Raw genomic sequence first — 18,126 nt, forward strand, 5'->3', positions numbered from 1 at the left:
GAAATGATTGCTTATAGAAGTAACACAGTGAATGTAGCCCTGTGTGACTCTCCCTTTCACATCAAGTGCAGATTACAGAGATGGCAGATATGGGGAAACCTGGAAAATGGCAGATGAACAAATGAGAAATATGCTTGATAGACCATGTGTAAGCCCCATTATGTCGGAGGTGAACAGAAGCAAGAGCGAGATGAGGCTGATACAATTTTGTTATTTTAGTGTTGACTCTGATGACGCTGTCCACAGTGTAGTGGGATCTACAAAAGTGGGGAAAAAACAAATATTATGTTGGTCAGTATTTGGTTTGTATTTATTGTCCTGTAAAGCATTTCATGTTTTATATGTAAATGTAATTTACTTAGATTTTGAAAAAAAAATGCCTTCAAAATGAAGTCATTGTGTCTACAGGAGTTAAAAACCTGGATCCATCTGCTAAATCTTTAAAAAATCTGGTCTTATTGCCAAGGGTTTCACTTACTAATCCCCAGTAGTCTTATAGAAGTATATGGTATGGCAACACCTTTTTAATAGCTTAATCCTGTTTTTAGCTGAATTTTAGCTGCCTGTATGCTAAATGTCAAGCTTCGGTTTCTCCTAAGATATCGTGAGAAAGGTGAAAATAAAGAGGTCTGTGTTCATTGTTCTCACATTCACTTGCCAGTCCATTCATTTACAGTTAGTTGAAAGCTTTAATGCACAAAACAATGCGATGTGTAGTGACATAATTTTTATTGTTTAATTAGACTTGCGCATAAGCAACACTCTAAAGTCTACAGATAGCTCATTTAACTCATTTTCATTGCAGAATAAACATGCACACACACACACACACACACACAAAATCAAGCATACAAGCATTAAACCAATTACTGAATTCCAATATAAACTATGGTTATTAACACCAATGAGTTAACACTGAAATACTCCAGATTTCAGCTTGCATCAAATAACTCACTGAAGCAAGCTTAGGTCTACAGGGGTGAAAAAGCTTGTGCTGAACCCACAGTGTAAATTTCTGCACCCTTAGTGGAGTTCTGGAGGAAATACAGTAAAGCAGCGTAGGATGAAGGCTAATTAAATTTGCACAGCATGCATGTATCTGGAATGCCTCAAACATTCATGTTATCTGTGTAAATGTTCCCACAGTCTCTGGCATAGGCAGCACAAGCAGCTAGTGTGCATGTGTGCCTCCTTGCTTGCCTTGTTGAACCACACTGCCACATTTAATCATTTAGGGATTTCCTATTTTACTCATCACTTACATTATAATGAGCAGGCTATAATAAGCAGGTATATATTTGCCCTTTTTGGGAAAATGTGTGTGTGTGTGTTTCATGCAGGGTGAACTTTTTTTTTTTCTGTCAGCAAAACATATCCTATGTCAATGTGTGTACCCTATTTATTTGCAGTGCAGGATCAGTAAATTTGTTTTGTATCTGGGCCTGCACTCAATAAGGATTGCTTCATTTTAATTGAATTGAAGGCCAAAATCAGCCTGGATATAAGAAATGCATCATATCCTTAAAATGTACAGAACTGGTGAAGTCTGCCTTCAGCTATCTGGATCACTGAGACCTGATGATTTTTTTCCTTCTCTGACCATAGAACAACAATTAAAGGTGCAGCCCAGATAAGAAGTTAGTTTATGCACATTTTCAAGTCACTTGGGGAAGACATATATTGCCCTTTAGAATTATCTATACACTTGGTAAAAAAAAAAAGACTATGAAAAAACATCTGTCGTTTATCAGCTTGAACTCTGGATATAAAATCTGACAGAAAGAAAATTTTCTGATATTTTTAGATATGATCAATTATGAAACAAATCCTTATAAAAGGGCACAACTGGCACCCTTAAAAATTCTTAAGAACAACATTCCCATTCCCATTTATATTTTACCTTTGGTAATCAAATATGAGTCATTTAAACTCTTAAGTAGCCACCCTAGCTTCCTCTTTCATGGGGGTGTAAATATGAGGTGAAACACAAGTTAAATGCCTTTACTCATTTAGCCACATGGGAAAGATCAAGTAATAAACAAGTGAAATGAAACACAGATGAAACAAGGTTTTGAGTTCATAAATCAGGAAATAGCTTCACACCGGAAAATATCTCTGCTATTACTGAAATTAAGACTTAAAGAACTAAAGCTGTAACAATCCTGTCCCAAAGAATATTGTATTTTGTCTGTACATGCAGCGAGGACAATAGTTTGAAGGGACAGAACTACATAAAAACTACAGGTCTTGACAATTACATTTAAATGCCAACTTCATGCCATCAAAACATTTGAAAGACTTGCCAGAACAAATCCTCTGCTGTCTGCCACAAACTCAGCCACAAACTCCTGTCAGCCACAAACTCCTGAAAGGATCTGTGAAGTTGTAAGGCTGCTCCCCTTTCTAGGGAATCTTGTTTGGATGTATGGACTCCAAATACCAAGTGATCAAAATCTTGATGCACACTGGGGTGTCTTTGGATCTTCCAGTTTGACAACATATCTCCAGATATACACAAAATGGTTCAATCACTACAGAAACCTTTTCAGTAGCTTTCTCAGTTCCCCGACTTGAACATGGTGTGTGTATGTATGTATGTATGTATATATATATATATATATATATATATATATATATATATATATATATATATATATATATATGGAAATGTTATTTTCATAACTGTGGATTTCCTAAGAAATCAAGGATTATGCCTTTCCTTGTGTTTCACCTGTTTAGTATGCACTGACATATAAACAATATATTATTAAGACGACAAGAATTCCTTTGATGATGACTTATAGTCCTACAAATAAAACAGTGGCTAATATTATACTTAAACACTTTAGAATTCCTTTTAAGGATCGCCTACTACTCTCCTACAGATGAACCAAAAACAAGACAAGACATGCTTAACATGAGTCAAATAACCATTGACCATTAGAGTCAGATAATAACTATGGTACTGTAGCCTGCAACCACTATCCAAAACGTCTTTTTTCTCTTGACGTTATCTCTGTGTGTGTGTGTGTGTGTGTGTGTGTGTATATATTTAATGTTAATTTAATTTTTCTTTTAGTAAATTCATTACTTTGTTATTTTAATAATACTTCTTAAAACAGATCTTACAGTCACTTTAGATCTTACATGTCACTTTAGAAAGGTCATAGCAGCTGGAAGATCATAAACGGGTTTCAGCCTAACATAAAAAGATGGCAGTTGTCTCCAGTGATGGGAGACAGAAACAAGCATTCTTATGATTTAGTTGTAGAGTGGATTATAAACGTTCTTGGGATTTAGTTGTAGAGTGGATTATAAACGTTCTCAGGATTTACTTGTAGAGTGGATTATAACCGTTCTCAGGATTTACTTGTAGAGTGGATTATAACCGTTCTCAGGATTTAGTTGTAGAGTGCCATCTGTGTGAGGCAGGGAGGAGTCTTGGGAAGACCGTGACGGTTCAAATATGTTGCGCATTGTGGAACGCTACATTTGCCGAAGGGTTGCTTCAGTGTATAGGTAACGGCATAAAGGCGTACGACCATACGAACTGCAAAGAAAAACAGAAGAGCAAGTGAGAGTGTAGAAACTTTGTAATTTAAACCACTGAACATCGTAAAGAAATATATATATATATATATATATATATATATATATATATATATATATATATATATATATATATATATATACTTGGTCTGTTATATTTATGTACGATTTACAGTAAAACAGAAGTAATGTTATGAATGACAACATTGGTTAAACGTTGAATATTCCACAACCAGTCTAGAGATTGGTTAGGAGAACGTAGCTTTTTTTCTTTGAAAAACTTGAAAATCCCATTTTCTACTGTACCGCTTACAGATATACTTTCCAAGGCTGCCACACAGCTGCAATTCGTCTAATGATGGTAATGGAGACAATGCGAACCTAATTTCCAAGCGCTTCTGCTACACCCGCTTGCGAGCATCGCCTCGGACTGAGAGCGCTCGGTCTGACCATGACATGCAGACACAATGTACCACTGAGCTGTGAAAGAAGCAACAAGATGCAGTTTCAATATCAGCTTTGATTTTCTCGATAGTTAAGCAAACAAGTAAAGCGAATGGTTTGACTGCTGAAACACGAGCTCCGAGGCGACGATGTTTGTTCTCGGGGTTTTGACTGGATTTTATCTCTGCAGCATAGCAAGCTCTACCTATGGAACATGGGCAAATAACTTATACTCGAATTCACTAAATCATGCGAATGAAGTGGACAAACCCTCTTCCCAGCCGCATATAATTTTTATCATGGTCGACGACCAAGGCTTTCGAGACGTGGGATATCACGGGTCCGAAATCAAGACCCCGACACTGGATTGGCTCGCTGCAACAGGAGTCAAACTGGAAAACTACTATGTGCAGCCTCTGTGTAGCCCTTCCCGGAGTCAGTTTATGACCGGCAGGTGAGATTTCTTAATTGTCTGTACATAATATTTGCATCTAGACTGCACTGGCTGCACTCAAATCTGTTAAAATAAAAGGCTAGTACAAATACGGGTTATTATACTACACACTGGGTTATTGTGCAGGTGTTTAGTACGGGCAACCATAACATTAAAACAGTTAGGTAATTATGCAAGTTGCCTGTGCATAATTAACTTCATGTTGCTTAAACTCCTACAGTGCAAATTTTTCCTGCCACAGGTAATGACTATGATGAACACTGATAACGCTGACATAACATTGATGGCTTTATGGTGACTTTATGTCATTGTCATATTAGACAATGTCATTGATTAGCTAACACATTCACTTTAAATCCTAGACTCTCTTGCACATTATTGTAAATAATCTATTTACAAATACACATTCACTTGCTCTAAATTTAGTTTTTAGCATTATAACATTTTTCATCCTGTATGCCCTGGAGTCCTGTGTTCATTTAAATAAAGCAAAACAACATTGCTGGGTGATGATTTTTTTATTTTTTTTTTTTTATTTTTTTTTTTTTATAAAGCACTTCACTGGCCTAACCTGTGGTGAAACATCTGGTCCACCCCTCAGGATACTGGAAGCTCACCATCCACCTCTTTTGATTGCCTGCTTTGAAAATAATTAAAAATTGGCTTCACTATCAGCACCTTAAAGGACCACAAAATAAATGGTATCACCTAAATAGAAAGCTTGTCAGAAACCAAAATTGTTTGAATACATGTTGTCAGAGACCAATGACCTTTCCTTCTCTTGTGATATAGGAAAAAGGCATGTATGCATTGGGACAGGGATAGTTTTTAAAAAATAGAACCCCTTTAAGTACCTACGTACCTAACTATATATCATTATTTGAAGAGTGTATAATAGCACGGTAACCCAAATGGTTTCAATACGCATTGAAGGCTATTTGCATTTAAGGAGCTGGTGTAAATTGATGATTAGTTCCTCAGAGTTCCCAGGAACCATTCCCATGAACGGTCTGCTTCCGTGTATCCAAGAGGACCTCACACACAAAAAAAAAAAATCGCCATTGTTAAATTAACTACAGGGTCTATTTGAACCCACTGATTTGAAGGGACAAGACCACCTGGGCTTTGAAGTTGCATATTACATGTAGAAACTTCTGTTACTCTTCAGTTACTTTCAGGGTAGAATGGTTAGTCCTTTCAGTCTGCACCTTTCAGTCTGTGCCTTTGTCATCTGTAACTGGGATTATGTGGAGAGCATAAAGCCTCATAAAGTGTTTCAGTACCTATGTGTTGACATTTCCCCTCTGACTTGAGTAGAGATCAGAGGCATGTCTCAATAGACAAGTTAAACCCTCACATTCCTAAGGGATAGAAGAATGAACATTTTTGTCTCCTAGTTGACTTAGTTAGCAAAGTACTTAGATGTTTGACAGGGTTGGGATTAAAATTGGAAGTTCCAGGAATTAGAAGACGGAATATTGTACTGGGGCCAGTAAGTACAAAACTTGGTGGGGCTTTCTTTACAAGGCCACAGAGTTCAACTGCATAAACTTCAACCCCTTCTCAAGTGGCCCCTGAATGACCTCAACAGTCCGGCATATCCGAGAGAGCCCTTCAAATCATCTCCAGCAGGGGCAGAAGCTTCATAGTAAAGGTTCATAGTAAGGGATTTCACACAGAAGTAATAATGCGAAATATGTCAGTAAAATGCCACTGAGTTGGTCAGACATTGTCGGCCTTCTTTGTTCGTAAAAGTGCTGGAGGGTGCAAAGTAGGGGTGTTGTGAATCAGCTGATAATGGGCCTGAAACGTTCAATTCAAACCTGCCCAGACAGACACTGAATTCCTTTGTCATATGTGGGTGTGATATTTAAGGTGACCGACCTGTAACCTGATAAGTGGGCTGGGTTTCTTTTTCTACATCAAAAAAATATTTCATCCAATACTTGTTGTGTCCAGCTTGTGAAAATGTCAGTGAAAATTAGACAGCCTTATCTGGTTATCTCCTGGGGGATTTTCTTCTTGAGACCAAGTCATCACTTGACAAACTGCCTTACAAGATGAATCCAAATCCAGGTGAATCCTGGCCAAATTGAAACTCAGACACACCAATGAACTCCTACGTGTATATGCATCATTCCCTAAAGTGTAGATCACTTGCATAGATATGAGTATTTGAGCTATACAACACAGCTTAGGCCTATTTACAGAATGAATTTGACGGCCATATCAAATCATGTAATGCAAATTTATCTACTATCACTTTCTGTTGACCTGGCAAAAGAATTCACTTGGTATTTCGCTTGGTATTGTATGACCTTAAATGGCAAAGAAGTATGTCTGGTCCTTCCCATTTTATATTTAGATGCTTTCATTTCAATATACCAGGTACAGAAAGTCACAGAAAATGTGACAGAATGGCTGTGTTCGAAATAGCCTACTAAATTTTGTTTACTGCTTACTGCACTCAGTATATACTGTATACTGCAAAGTGGTCCTCGTAGTAGTATGCTGTATAGTTTCCAGAATGTGACAAACACAAATCATATTACGGGGGTCACACGAATATATGAAGGTTCCGTCCATTTGTGAAAGATTTTTCGGCACCGTTGCTTGACGGCATGCACCATGAAGATGACTCTGGTCATGCACTGGAATATTTGGCTAGAGTACGTCATCTGGGTATCTTTCACATACTGGAAAAATTAACTTTGGTTACATTCTGATTTGTGGCCCAATCATTACGTGAGTAGTATGTAGTAGGCTATTTCGAACACAGCCAATGTCATTGATGTTGTGCAATGGACAATGGCAGCATTGTGAAAAATAAGATTTCCAGTTTGGGCATTAGTAAGAGGATGAAAGACATCCAAAGAGAGAGGGAGTTTAATACACTAGGTAGAGTCTGAAGCTTCAAGAGCATGCATCTGAACATCTGTAGATGGGAGGGAAAGACTAAGGGAACATGTTATCATGTTGTGAGGTCTGAATATCATTAGCTGTAGATAGGAGTCAAATGTGTTTATGCTGACCAGATGTAGGAGGGAAGTAAAGGAATAGTGTGTAGGTTGGTGTGGGATTGGTAGAGACCAGTGGCTTTTGTGGCCAAAAACATGTGTCTTGTGATATATTTATATTTCATACAAATATATATTTTAGATTTTTGTTAATTGTGTTTGTGAAGAGCTGGAGATATACTACAGTAATTATCTAAGCAAATCAATGTGATGGCGTGATTTGAGATGAATTCAGGATTCTGAAAGCCTCTTTCAACATCTGATCTTGTAAATGTGAATTGGAAATATGTGATTTTAACAGATTAAACAGATTTGACAGTTAATGAAGTTATTCAGTTTTGCCTTGGTATGATATTTATTTTTCTCTTTTGTTATTGCATATGCTCACTTATAACACATTTGCCTGATCTTTCCCAAGCACAGCTAACAGGTCTTGTAAATCTTTTGTTTAATGGTTTAGCTACAGATGTAAATCTTTAAACAGGTAAAACTGTCATCTGTTCAGAAGCTGAGCTGTAGTTCATTGAACCCAAAGAGCATGTACATTGCTGGTTTACAACTGAGCATATCAGAGCTAAAACAATGTGTTGCTGAGATGTTAATTATTTCAGTAATCCCTTAAAGACTTCACTTAATAATTTACTACACCCTCCATCATTGCTGCCCATATCTTTGTACAATCATCCAAGGAAAGCCCAGGATGTGGTCCACGTGTACGTGCACATACCATGCATTGTTGGGATCTTTGTATGGATGACTGATTTGTGCAGGACTTCTACACCCATAGCATTCCTATTGCATGCCTTCTAGAAGGCGAGGGTTAAGGGAAGAGCAGAGACCAACAAGACACTCCTGGTAATAAGATGTTGCCATAAGCCCTGTTATTAAGTTGTACAAAAACATTGATCTCGTATGTAATTTATATGTATGTATATGTATAAATAGGCTAGCATTCGTTAACAAGCATTATAATGATTCATGGGACAAGTGAAAATAGGCTAATAATATATTAAGCAAAGGAAAACAAGCTGTGCAGAAATGTATACAAAATGTCACTGGCTTGCCAAATAATTTTTTGCTAATTATTAAAGATTAAAGTTGAGGCAGGCTCTGAAACAGTATTTATGTCCAAACAGAGTATGGTTAAGGGAAATTAAAACTTAAATAGCTCATGAAAATTATAACATGGGCCTTTGTTTGATTTTTGTGTTGTTAGTGGGCAGTATACAATCAAGCAGGGACTGAGCCACCATAGAGAATAAAAGCATCTGATTCATAGTTTCCTGTATGTAAGCAATCTGTTGTGGGGGAGTAAGTTCAACAATACAGTCACTATCTCTAGAGCTTGTTGCAGAGACCACCAGTGCTGAAACCACAGTAGATATGAAAGGTTTTCCCCAACTACTAGATGTCATTATTATTCCATTCTTTAATCATGTCATGTAGGTGTGCTATGGAATTTCATAATTTATGGAAACTAATCCAGGAGGGTGAACATTTAAAGATAGTGTTCAGACATCATTACCAAACACCTTCTGTTTAGGTTGTCTTTGTATGTACTTACACTAATACTTAGTTTTGGACACAATGTAGAAAATCAGCCCAGTCTATTAGAAGAATTGTTGCTGTAGCAACCAAACATGAAAGCATTGGACATGAAAGTATGTACATCATCTTTGTCATAATACCCTGTCTTAGGTCATGTGTAAGAACACCATACCACCTCTTAATACTGTGGTAAAAGATCACAAAACAGGATATTTGCTTGCGGGTGGGTTAAATTGTGTGTGTGTGTGTGTGTGTGTGTGTGTGTGTGTGTGTGTGTGTGTGTGTGTGTGTGTGTGTGTGTGTGTGTGTGCATCCACATGCATGGACAGTAGAACACTGTAAGAACATGCTGATCTGTACGTTATGCTGCAACTTGCATAACGTACAGTTTAGCAACTTCCAAAAACAAATGGAGCTCTCATTTCTCTGGCTGCCTGATGAGGGGCTGCCTGTTCACTTGGTCTCCCAAGAGAGGAGGGGTGAATGGAAAGGGAAGGAGAAAAAGAGAGGGATGAGGGCAGTCTGGCTGTCTGGGCACACAGAAAGGCAGACAGCTATGAAGTCAGTGGCACCAGTACCTTTTCTCAGTTTGTTCCAGAGGAAGGTAATAAAATTGCTGTAGTAATTTTCAGGCTTGTTTTGTTGTCAGCATCAGGTACCGGCAGACTACATCTTTACTTGTAAATGACATTTAAAAATAAAAAAATAAACATCTCTGTCATTTAAGTCATAAATCACAGATAGTAACCAGCACTTGGCACTCTGAAGTTATTCAACTGTTCAGGCGGGGCCTACATTCAAGTATGTGTCTGTTTAGTCACCACCACGAGCATTTTGTTACCAACCTGATTGGAAGTGGGCTGGGTTCCCAATGCAGTGTGAGTCAGAATTGGATCCATTGAAATTATTTTGAGAGTACTTTTTTTGTCCAGTAATCTTTTCATTTTTATGTAGCAATTATGTTAATCCAGGTCATGCTAAATTTTAGGCTGTGTGTAATGACTTGGATGTAACTATGGGTTTGGAAAAGCATCTGCAGGGGAATAAGGTATGATTTTTATCTCCATGTTTTGTCTCCTGGGAGTTGAGGTGAGATTAATCAACCATTTTACAGTGTAAACACTGCAACTTGTACCAGACAAAACAAAGCTGTGTTTGTATGAGCTTCAAAAGAGGAGATCTTAATCAAAGCAAATTCAAACTGCTCAAAAGCATGAGTCACTTGAACTTCATTTGCATGCACCAGGTCTGTGGTGTTCAAACTCTGCCCACTGCCTAGATAGAATTGTTATAAGAGAACCAAGGTCTTTTCCTAGACTGCTATTTTAAAACTAAATGAAAGCAAATAAACAATGCATACATGGGTAATTCTTGGGCCAGATGGGTGGCATGTGTTTTTCTTATTATTAAACCTGTAAATGCATTTGGTTGCTCCACAGGTACCAAATACACACTGGACTCCAGCACTCCATCATCCGCCCCACACAGCCCAACTGCCTCCCCCTGGAGAACGTCACCCTCCCTCAAAAGCTGAAGAGTGCGGGCTACTCTACTCACATGGTGGGCAAGTGGCACCTCGGCTTCTACAAGCGCGGCTGCATGCCCACTCAGCGTGGCTTCGACACTTTCTTCGGCTCTCTGTTGGGCAGCGGTGACTATTACAGCCACTACAAATGCGACAGTCCTGGCATGTGTGGCTATGACCTTCACGAAGGAGAAGAGGCGGCCTGGGAGCAGGACCAAGGCATTTACTCCACCAGCATGTACACTCAGAAGGCGTTGAGTGTCCTTGCCTCCCACAACCCCAAAAGGCCCATCTTCTTGTACCTGGCATTCCAGGCCGTGCATTCTCCACTGCAGGTTCCAGCTCGTTATCTGGAGCGCTACAAATCCATTCCAAACCAGCAACGTCGCAAGTATGCCGCCATGGTCAGCTGCTTAGATGAGGCCATGCGCAACTTAACCCTCGCACTCAAGCGCTATGGCTACTATGACAACATGGTCATGGTGTACTCTTCGGACAATGGGGGCCAGCCTCTGGCAGGGGGCAGCAACTGGCCACTGAGAGGTAGCAAAGGGACCTACTGGGAGGGAGGAATACGGGCAGTGGGCTTCGTGCACAGCCCCCTGCTGACAAAGAGGAGAACTCGCTGCCGGGCCTTGATCCACATCACTGACTGGTACCCAACGCTTGTAACGCTTGGGGAAGGTACACTGGACGAAAACCAGAGCCTGGATGGCTACGATGTCTGGGAGTCAATCAGTGAAGGGCGTCCCTCACCACGACACGACATTCTCCACAACATTGACCCTATCTTCACCAAAGCCAAAAATGGCTCCTGGAAAGCTGGCTATGGGATCTGGAACACAGCTGTCCAGGCTGCCCTTCGCGTCGGTGACTGGAAGCTCCTGACAGGCGTTCCAGGCTACAGCGACTGGGTCCCACCACAGACCTTCTCTACACTCCAGTTAGCTAACCGCTGGCACAACGAGCGTGTGCGCTGGGACAGAGGGAAGTCCGTGTGGCTCTTCAACATCACGGCAGACCCTTTTGAGCGTGTGGACCTGTCAAGGCGCTATCCGCACATAGTGAAGCGGATGCTCCTCCGACTTTTGCAGTACAACAAGACAGCAGTACCATGCCGCTATCCGCCCAAGGACTACCGCTCCAATCCTCAATACAATGGAGGGGTCTGGGGACCTTGGCACTCAGATGATGACAAAGAGGAGGATGAAAGTGACAACAGTCTTTTCAGTCATTTAGGGAATATGAAAAGTAAGAAGAATATGAAACAGAAAGGGAAGCTTAAAGGAAAGGCCTAAGAATTCTTTGTTGTTCATTTGCTTTGAGTTTAGTTTTATACTTTTAAAGACCCACCATCTCAGGGACTGACAGACAGACTCAATCCGTTCACATGGTCAATATCACTGATAGAGTTTTATATTTAGTTTTACCTCTAGATGGATATTTTATATGTAAGCAAAAAGGAACCAGTAACTTGCCATTGTGGATCTTGTTCTTAGAAAGTAACCCACTTTAAACACTGATGTGCTCAACTAAGACTCTGAACAATGATCGGAGCATAAAAGAATATTTATTTTTACATACTTTATTGCATGTGTAGCTTTTTATTTCTTTTTTCACATTAGTTTTTGGTTTGTAATGATAGGTAAAAATATATTTAGTTTACAGATGTTGAATTTGTGATAAACTATTCAAATGAGAAATTCTATGCTGTATATAATCAAAAGAAATTTAGTTAAAATCAAAATAAAATTTAGTTTAAATCAAAATAAAATAAAACACAACAATGTCAGACAAATGTCATAGTGAATACAAAATGTTTTGTTTTCCTGAAATCAGACTCTGAAATTTATTTGAAAGATTTTTGTCTTTTGTCTTGATGTAATTTTGTTTTATGTGGTCCAATGCCAGCTAAACTTGAATGTAAACCAATAAAAGACAAATGTGAACTCTTAACCTCTTTCTTCCATCTTGCTCTCTGTCTTTGATCTTCTCTCCTTTTTCAGGCCATTCCCTCTCTTCAGGCTACAACCATCTTGGTTGCAACTTCCTGCTTATATGAAGCCAGGATGTGGAAGTTTACAATTTAAGTGTTTAACAGAGTAAAGCATAAGCACTTCTCAAAGTCACGGTGAGATGACTTCAACTGCACAAGAGATGCAAACAAAAAACTTATGTTCTCTGAAATTAACCATGAAGTTTCTTTTGGAACAATGAGTGTTTTATGGTAGTTAGAGAGCAGCCCAACATTAAAAGAACAGCTAGCATGTTTCACCATGTGTATTTAGAATCTATCCAGTTTCACAACACTGTGCAAATTAGGTTATAATTTAGTTCTTTTTTAGATTTACAGCCTATGTTTTCACATCTTTTCTCCCAAGTTCCAGGACACAGATGACAAACCTACAATTTCCAATTTCCTTTTTCTGTAGTCTACAGTCTGTTGTAGGTTACGAGACACTTTAACATGTAATATTTTGGCAGGTTTTGTAAATTAGCATAGTTGCCTGACTACACTGTTTTTATGTTAGTGTGTCTAGCCTTGCTGTGCCAGAATTTGCCTTTCTGCTAGGTTTGTGATCCCTAGTGTTTTATTGAACTATTGTTCATTTACACTGAGCTTGTAACAGATTGCTTTACAATATCGTTCCCCTGTCCGTAAATATACACAAACAAAATCTGCTGACATGCAGTAATGTTTCTGTGTTATATCGGCTATTGGCAAGTTAGTCCATAAGACCTCCCATTCAAGTGGGGAAAAAACTATTAATCTTTTCTGGCTCAGTTAAACCATCAGGATCCCTGGGGTGCCACATATATCATCCACTGCAAAGGCCATGGGAGTTTCTGGGGGGAAATAATCATGACATTACATATGTGGGTGTTGGTCGCAGAAAACACAAAGAGAAAGAGAAATGGTAATATTCCTGTTGCTGGAATGCTTTTGGAATATTTTTTTAATGATGGAATGTTTTTGGAATAATGTGCCTATGTGAACTGTCATCTTGATTATTAAGGCACAGCATTCCCAAGTTTAACACTAATAGGAGATCTTTTTATTAGGTCATTTTAGCCCGGACGTACAGTATACTGGTATTTGAATGCAAAATTTCCATGATCAACATTGACATTGTAGATACATTAACCCAATGAAGAACAAAACAAGTATCTTTTTAGTAATTTAGTTAATAATATTTTGGTTCAAGAGGGCAAAATAAAGTAGTCCATGTAAAACACTTACAGATGTGGTTAAATTGTCAAATTAATATTGAAGTTCATGGCATAAATATTACATTGCTGCACCCTACTCCAAGGTCAGCCCTCCCTGATGCCTCCACACAATGAAAACAGGCTGGATTTTATAAATTACTTTAATCAAACCCTTAACATATGTCTGTTTTAATCCCCCACTATTCATGTTTTTAAAGCACAGCCAGAATTAATATACAAATACAAAATTTAGCCAAGTTTTTCTTTTAAAAAGTAAAAGGAGTTCAACAGCATTAATTACTCCTCATCTGGTTGGTGTGGAAAGTATGTTATAGCACGATGTCTGTATGCTAACACATATACCTTTTTAATTATGAATGAATGTCAGTTAATATGTTGTAATATTTCTTTAGATGGTTATATATAAATATTTGCCATGTCTGTTACATTTAGTTGTAGAATGCTGATTAAACAGTGGTATTTTTTTTATTACATGTAATGCAACTTGTGCTGTTTTACAGGGATTTCACCTGTTACCTACATCACTCTATTGGTTTACTTCTTTTGATGCTAACTTTGTGCTTCTTTTTATGTTTTACAATTTTAAATGAATAGACTGAAATCTTTCTAGCATTCTAAAGAGACTGAATAGACCTTTACTACAAACATGATGACCATATTAATGTGTGAATACAAGAGCTATTGAATAGCAACATCTACACTGAATAACTATTCACTAATTAAGTTTTTATTTGCTCATATCCTTGTTGCATCTCCTGTAGAAAATATATAGAAAGGGTGCACAAAATACCAAAGAAATCACATGGAAAAGCAACAATTTAAGCAACTACATCTCAATCACAAACTCAATTACACATTGCAATTAAGGTAAGAAATTTTAGGTTGAACAATTATCAGTATACTATAAGAGTTCTGACAATCAGTAATTAAGAAAAACTTATTGTGTCAAAGGGAAAAATCTAAAAAAATCACAATAATATAGACCAAACGGAGACCAAATATATCTAAAAAAAAAAAATAGCTACAAGACAAGAAAGTAGCTACCTGCTACAAAACACTAAATTACAGCCTTAAAAAAAAAATTACCATAGTAATCAGCACCTCTGTAATCCAGCATAAAAACATCTGTCATGAGCTTCACAAAGATGGAATTTTGAATTGGGCTGCCATTCTGAATGCACTTGTATCCCAAGCCAGTGCAGGTATTGAATGGGATAGTGCAAAATCCTTGGATCCCTGAGCAAAAGAAAGAAGTACGGTGGTCTGATATTAGTTTCACTGTTTTCCCTCACAAACGTGTTTATGTTTGAAGAAAAAGATACTTTAGACCAACAATGTTTTTTGGCAACAGGATTATGGAACAAACAGCCATCTCATGGGCATTCAGAGATTTCTCTGCAAGGGTTTATGTAGCCAACGGATATGAAGGCATTTTATAAGTAAGCACACTTGGCTGTGAGTTCCCTTTAAACCCTATTATGTTTATGTCTTTTAAGATGACAATGCCCCTTTAATGAACTGCTAAACCAGTTGAAGTTTGAAGTGAAATGCATTTCCCAGTCACCTCATCTAAAAATCACTGAACCTCATTTATTCCTCAAAAGCATGGTTTTTCTTCATGAAGAAAGGAACAAGGTACATAATTCCTTATCAGAAAGTTTCACATTTACATGATGTTGGATGTCTCCATTATTATGTATACCTTTATATGTTTTATTGCATATGTCTGAATCAGTAACATCTCTGCAACACAAGGATCTCTCTGTAATCCACCACAGGTGTAAAACATAAACCTTATGTGAAGCAAATCCGGTATGTGCAGACATAATTCACAAAATATCTTGCTGACTGGCAGGCTATTGGCTTTGCATGCGAATGCACTGCTGTGTTTTCTGCAGTCCTTGATCTTTTGATAACGTCACTGCATTCCTTAGGGGTGAGGCAGCGTGGCAGATTTTATGTGGTAATTGCACACTTCATGCATGTCTGTGTTGTCATTGGATGTTCAGCACATGAGGTGATTGATGAGTCCAGGATGTTACATCTAGTGAGAGCTCTGTTGCTACTTGGCTGTGGTGCAACTGTTATATATTTCACATACACTTGTAGATGAAAAATTAGCAGGAATGTTATGAATACACCCTCCCACAGTATAGCACCAGTCAGGACTACAAAAATAATAATAATAAGGGCAACGGGCTCCAACGAGAAGGTACCAAAGAGCTGTATGTATATTATTGTGTGTATACATATACATGTTTGTGTGCCTATTTGTGTGTCTTTGTGCACTTATGTAAGGCAGGGAAAAAGCATCTTATTCATGCAGAGCAAAATTATATGGACTCATTTCACTAGTCCACCCTTGTTCCCACTGCAAGAGCACAGACATGGGGAGAGCCCATGTTGAGCAATTTCACCCAAACTCATGCGGAACTCATTTTGGTAGGTGCCCTGTTTTCCTTTTTTTCCTACCCTTTTTTCCTGCCCACCCTTTTCTCATGCCCCATCTCTCGTTCTCCCTTCTTCTCTTCTCACCTAGCTTTCTTTTTTCCCTTACTTCTCCTCCTTCTCTTTCTTCCTCTATTCCTCCACCCAGTTTCCATTCCATTCTCTCCCACTGCGAGGAACTGCCTCAACACTGACACTTGCTCTCCCTGCCTACATCTGAGACCATTTTCATGTATTCATAGCCATAACATGCCAAACATCATCTTCTCTCAAACAATTCAAGCTAAGTGAATTACATAATAGCTGTTCGTGTGCATGAGCTTGTGAACTTCAACCCTTGCTAGCCAAGGCCATAACTGAGTGCTCCTTTTTATGAAGGATGCAGAATTTTCTGGGATGCTTATGTAAAGACAAATCTAAATAATATCACATGTGCCAGATGCAGTGATAAATTCAGAAATGTGAAAGCTTTAGAACTCCATAAAAGTTCATGCACTGACATATACACAATGGATTGAATTCTATGAGGTGTGTATTGCAGACATGGATTAAGACTTGCTCTGTTCTAAATTGTAGTGCCCATTAAAATTCCTTTTGGCATAGGCTTTAGCTTAATCTGGGTCTGGCAATCTGGCCCATCTGTTACTTGTTCAGGGTATATCTGAATAAACCAGTCTTACTTCCACTTACTTCTACCTTCCTTCATGAAGGAAACATTTAATGGAAAACATGATTCAAACCAAAGGAGAGGATCCACCCTGCTGTTGATTTTGGGGGCTTTAATCACATTCATCAGCAATATTCTGAAAGGTCTTCACTTTCACAGGAAACACTGGGTGTCTTGGGGGATGACGACATCCATATAGAAGGTCAGATTTCAGGGACGTTCGTAGTCTCTTGTTTGATTTTCCACATTTAATGTCTGTTAAGAAGTTAAACTAATTCAAAACATTTGGTGATGGCACAAAAGATGGCACAACCCCAAACTGACCTCATATTGAATTATAAGCAATTTATGTATTTTTCAGACACATATTAATGACTTTAGCAGTTAATCAATAAATAAGTAAGGTTCATTGAGGATATTAAGGGAGAACATGGAACAGCTGATTTTAGTTAGGATGAAGAGAAGAGAAGAACTCTTCTCTGGTACCTCCCATGTTAAGTATGAGCACCAATCAGAAATGGTCTCCAGTCTGACGCCTACTGTTACTTTTGGCTGCCTGAGCTCCCTCCAGCTGAAACTCCCAGAGGAGAGAGTGCAAGAGTGGCAGCTTTCCAAAGACATTAACAGCATGGGCAGTACAAGAAGAGAAAACACAACCCTTTTCTCCTGACCCTCCAAACACGTAGTCATTTCATGGATATGCTAGCTTTCTTCTTTTTGATCACTACTTCCAATGCTCTTTTTGAAAAAGGGTACAGCTTTGGCTGACACTACGGATAAGACACCTTTCTTCTCCATCTGCCATTGAACTTTCATTTCTCCAGTCTCTTTTCCACTAAAATGAGAAAACCTTCAAATGCTCACTCCCTTCTGAGCCCTCTGGGACTATCATCAACATGCTCACTGAAACAGATGGAGCTGTTTCAGATGCATTATGGGAAGCCCATATGTGCCTCTGAAGCAAGGTGAAAAGAAAGATAGATATATGATGTACACACTGCAATGCACATATGACTCCTATAAGGGTAGGTTTGCCAAATATCAGTATAGTGAAATAAATAAATAAATAAATATGCATCTTTACTCCTTGCAGATTAAATTCTCAGGACAAAATTTGATATCTCCTGATGGGATATTGTTCCATCACTGTATTCACTTGCTTTGTGAAGAATCATTCAGGGTAAATTATTTGGTAAATTATTATTCATAATTCTTCATATACATTTTTTTAAATGAAATAACA

The 18,126-nt window shown here is 38.4% G+C and overlaps 1 protein-coding gene across 1 annotated transcript; it reads left to right on the top strand.

The window, feature by feature from the left end:
- Window positions 1-4,142: 4,142 nt before the first annotated feature.
- arsj (arylsulfatase family, member J) lies at window positions 4,143-12,493 on the top strand. The gene is made up of 2 exons (XM_027013097.3): window positions 4,143-4,447; window positions 10,452-12,493. Exons 1-2 carry the CDS (start codon window positions 4,143-4,145, stop codon window positions 11,833-11,835), a joined length of 1,689 nt encoding a protein of 562 aa, XP_026868898.1. The 3' UTR covers window positions 11,836-12,493.
- The last annotated feature ends 5,633 nt before the right edge of the window (window positions 12,494-18,126 follow it).

This window comes from Electrophorus electricus, chromosome 13, assembly GCF_041902795.1.
Source record: "Electrophorus electricus isolate QZ-2024a chromosome 13, ASM4190279v1, whole genome shotgun sequence".
Classification (NCBI taxonomy): Eukaryota; Metazoa; Chordata; class Actinopteri; order Gymnotiformes; family Gymnotidae; genus Electrophorus; species Electrophorus electricus.

Bases quoted from the DNA above. Each gene is read 5' to 3' on its own strand.
- arsj (XM_027013097.3), top strand. From the start codon at position 4,143: ATGTTTGTTCTCGGGGTTTTGACTGGATTTTATCTCTGCAGCATAGCA. The intron at 4,448-10,451 runs GTGAGATTTCTT...GTTGCTCCACAG, and splicing joins AGTCAGTTTATGACCGGCAG to GTACCAAATACACACTGGAC.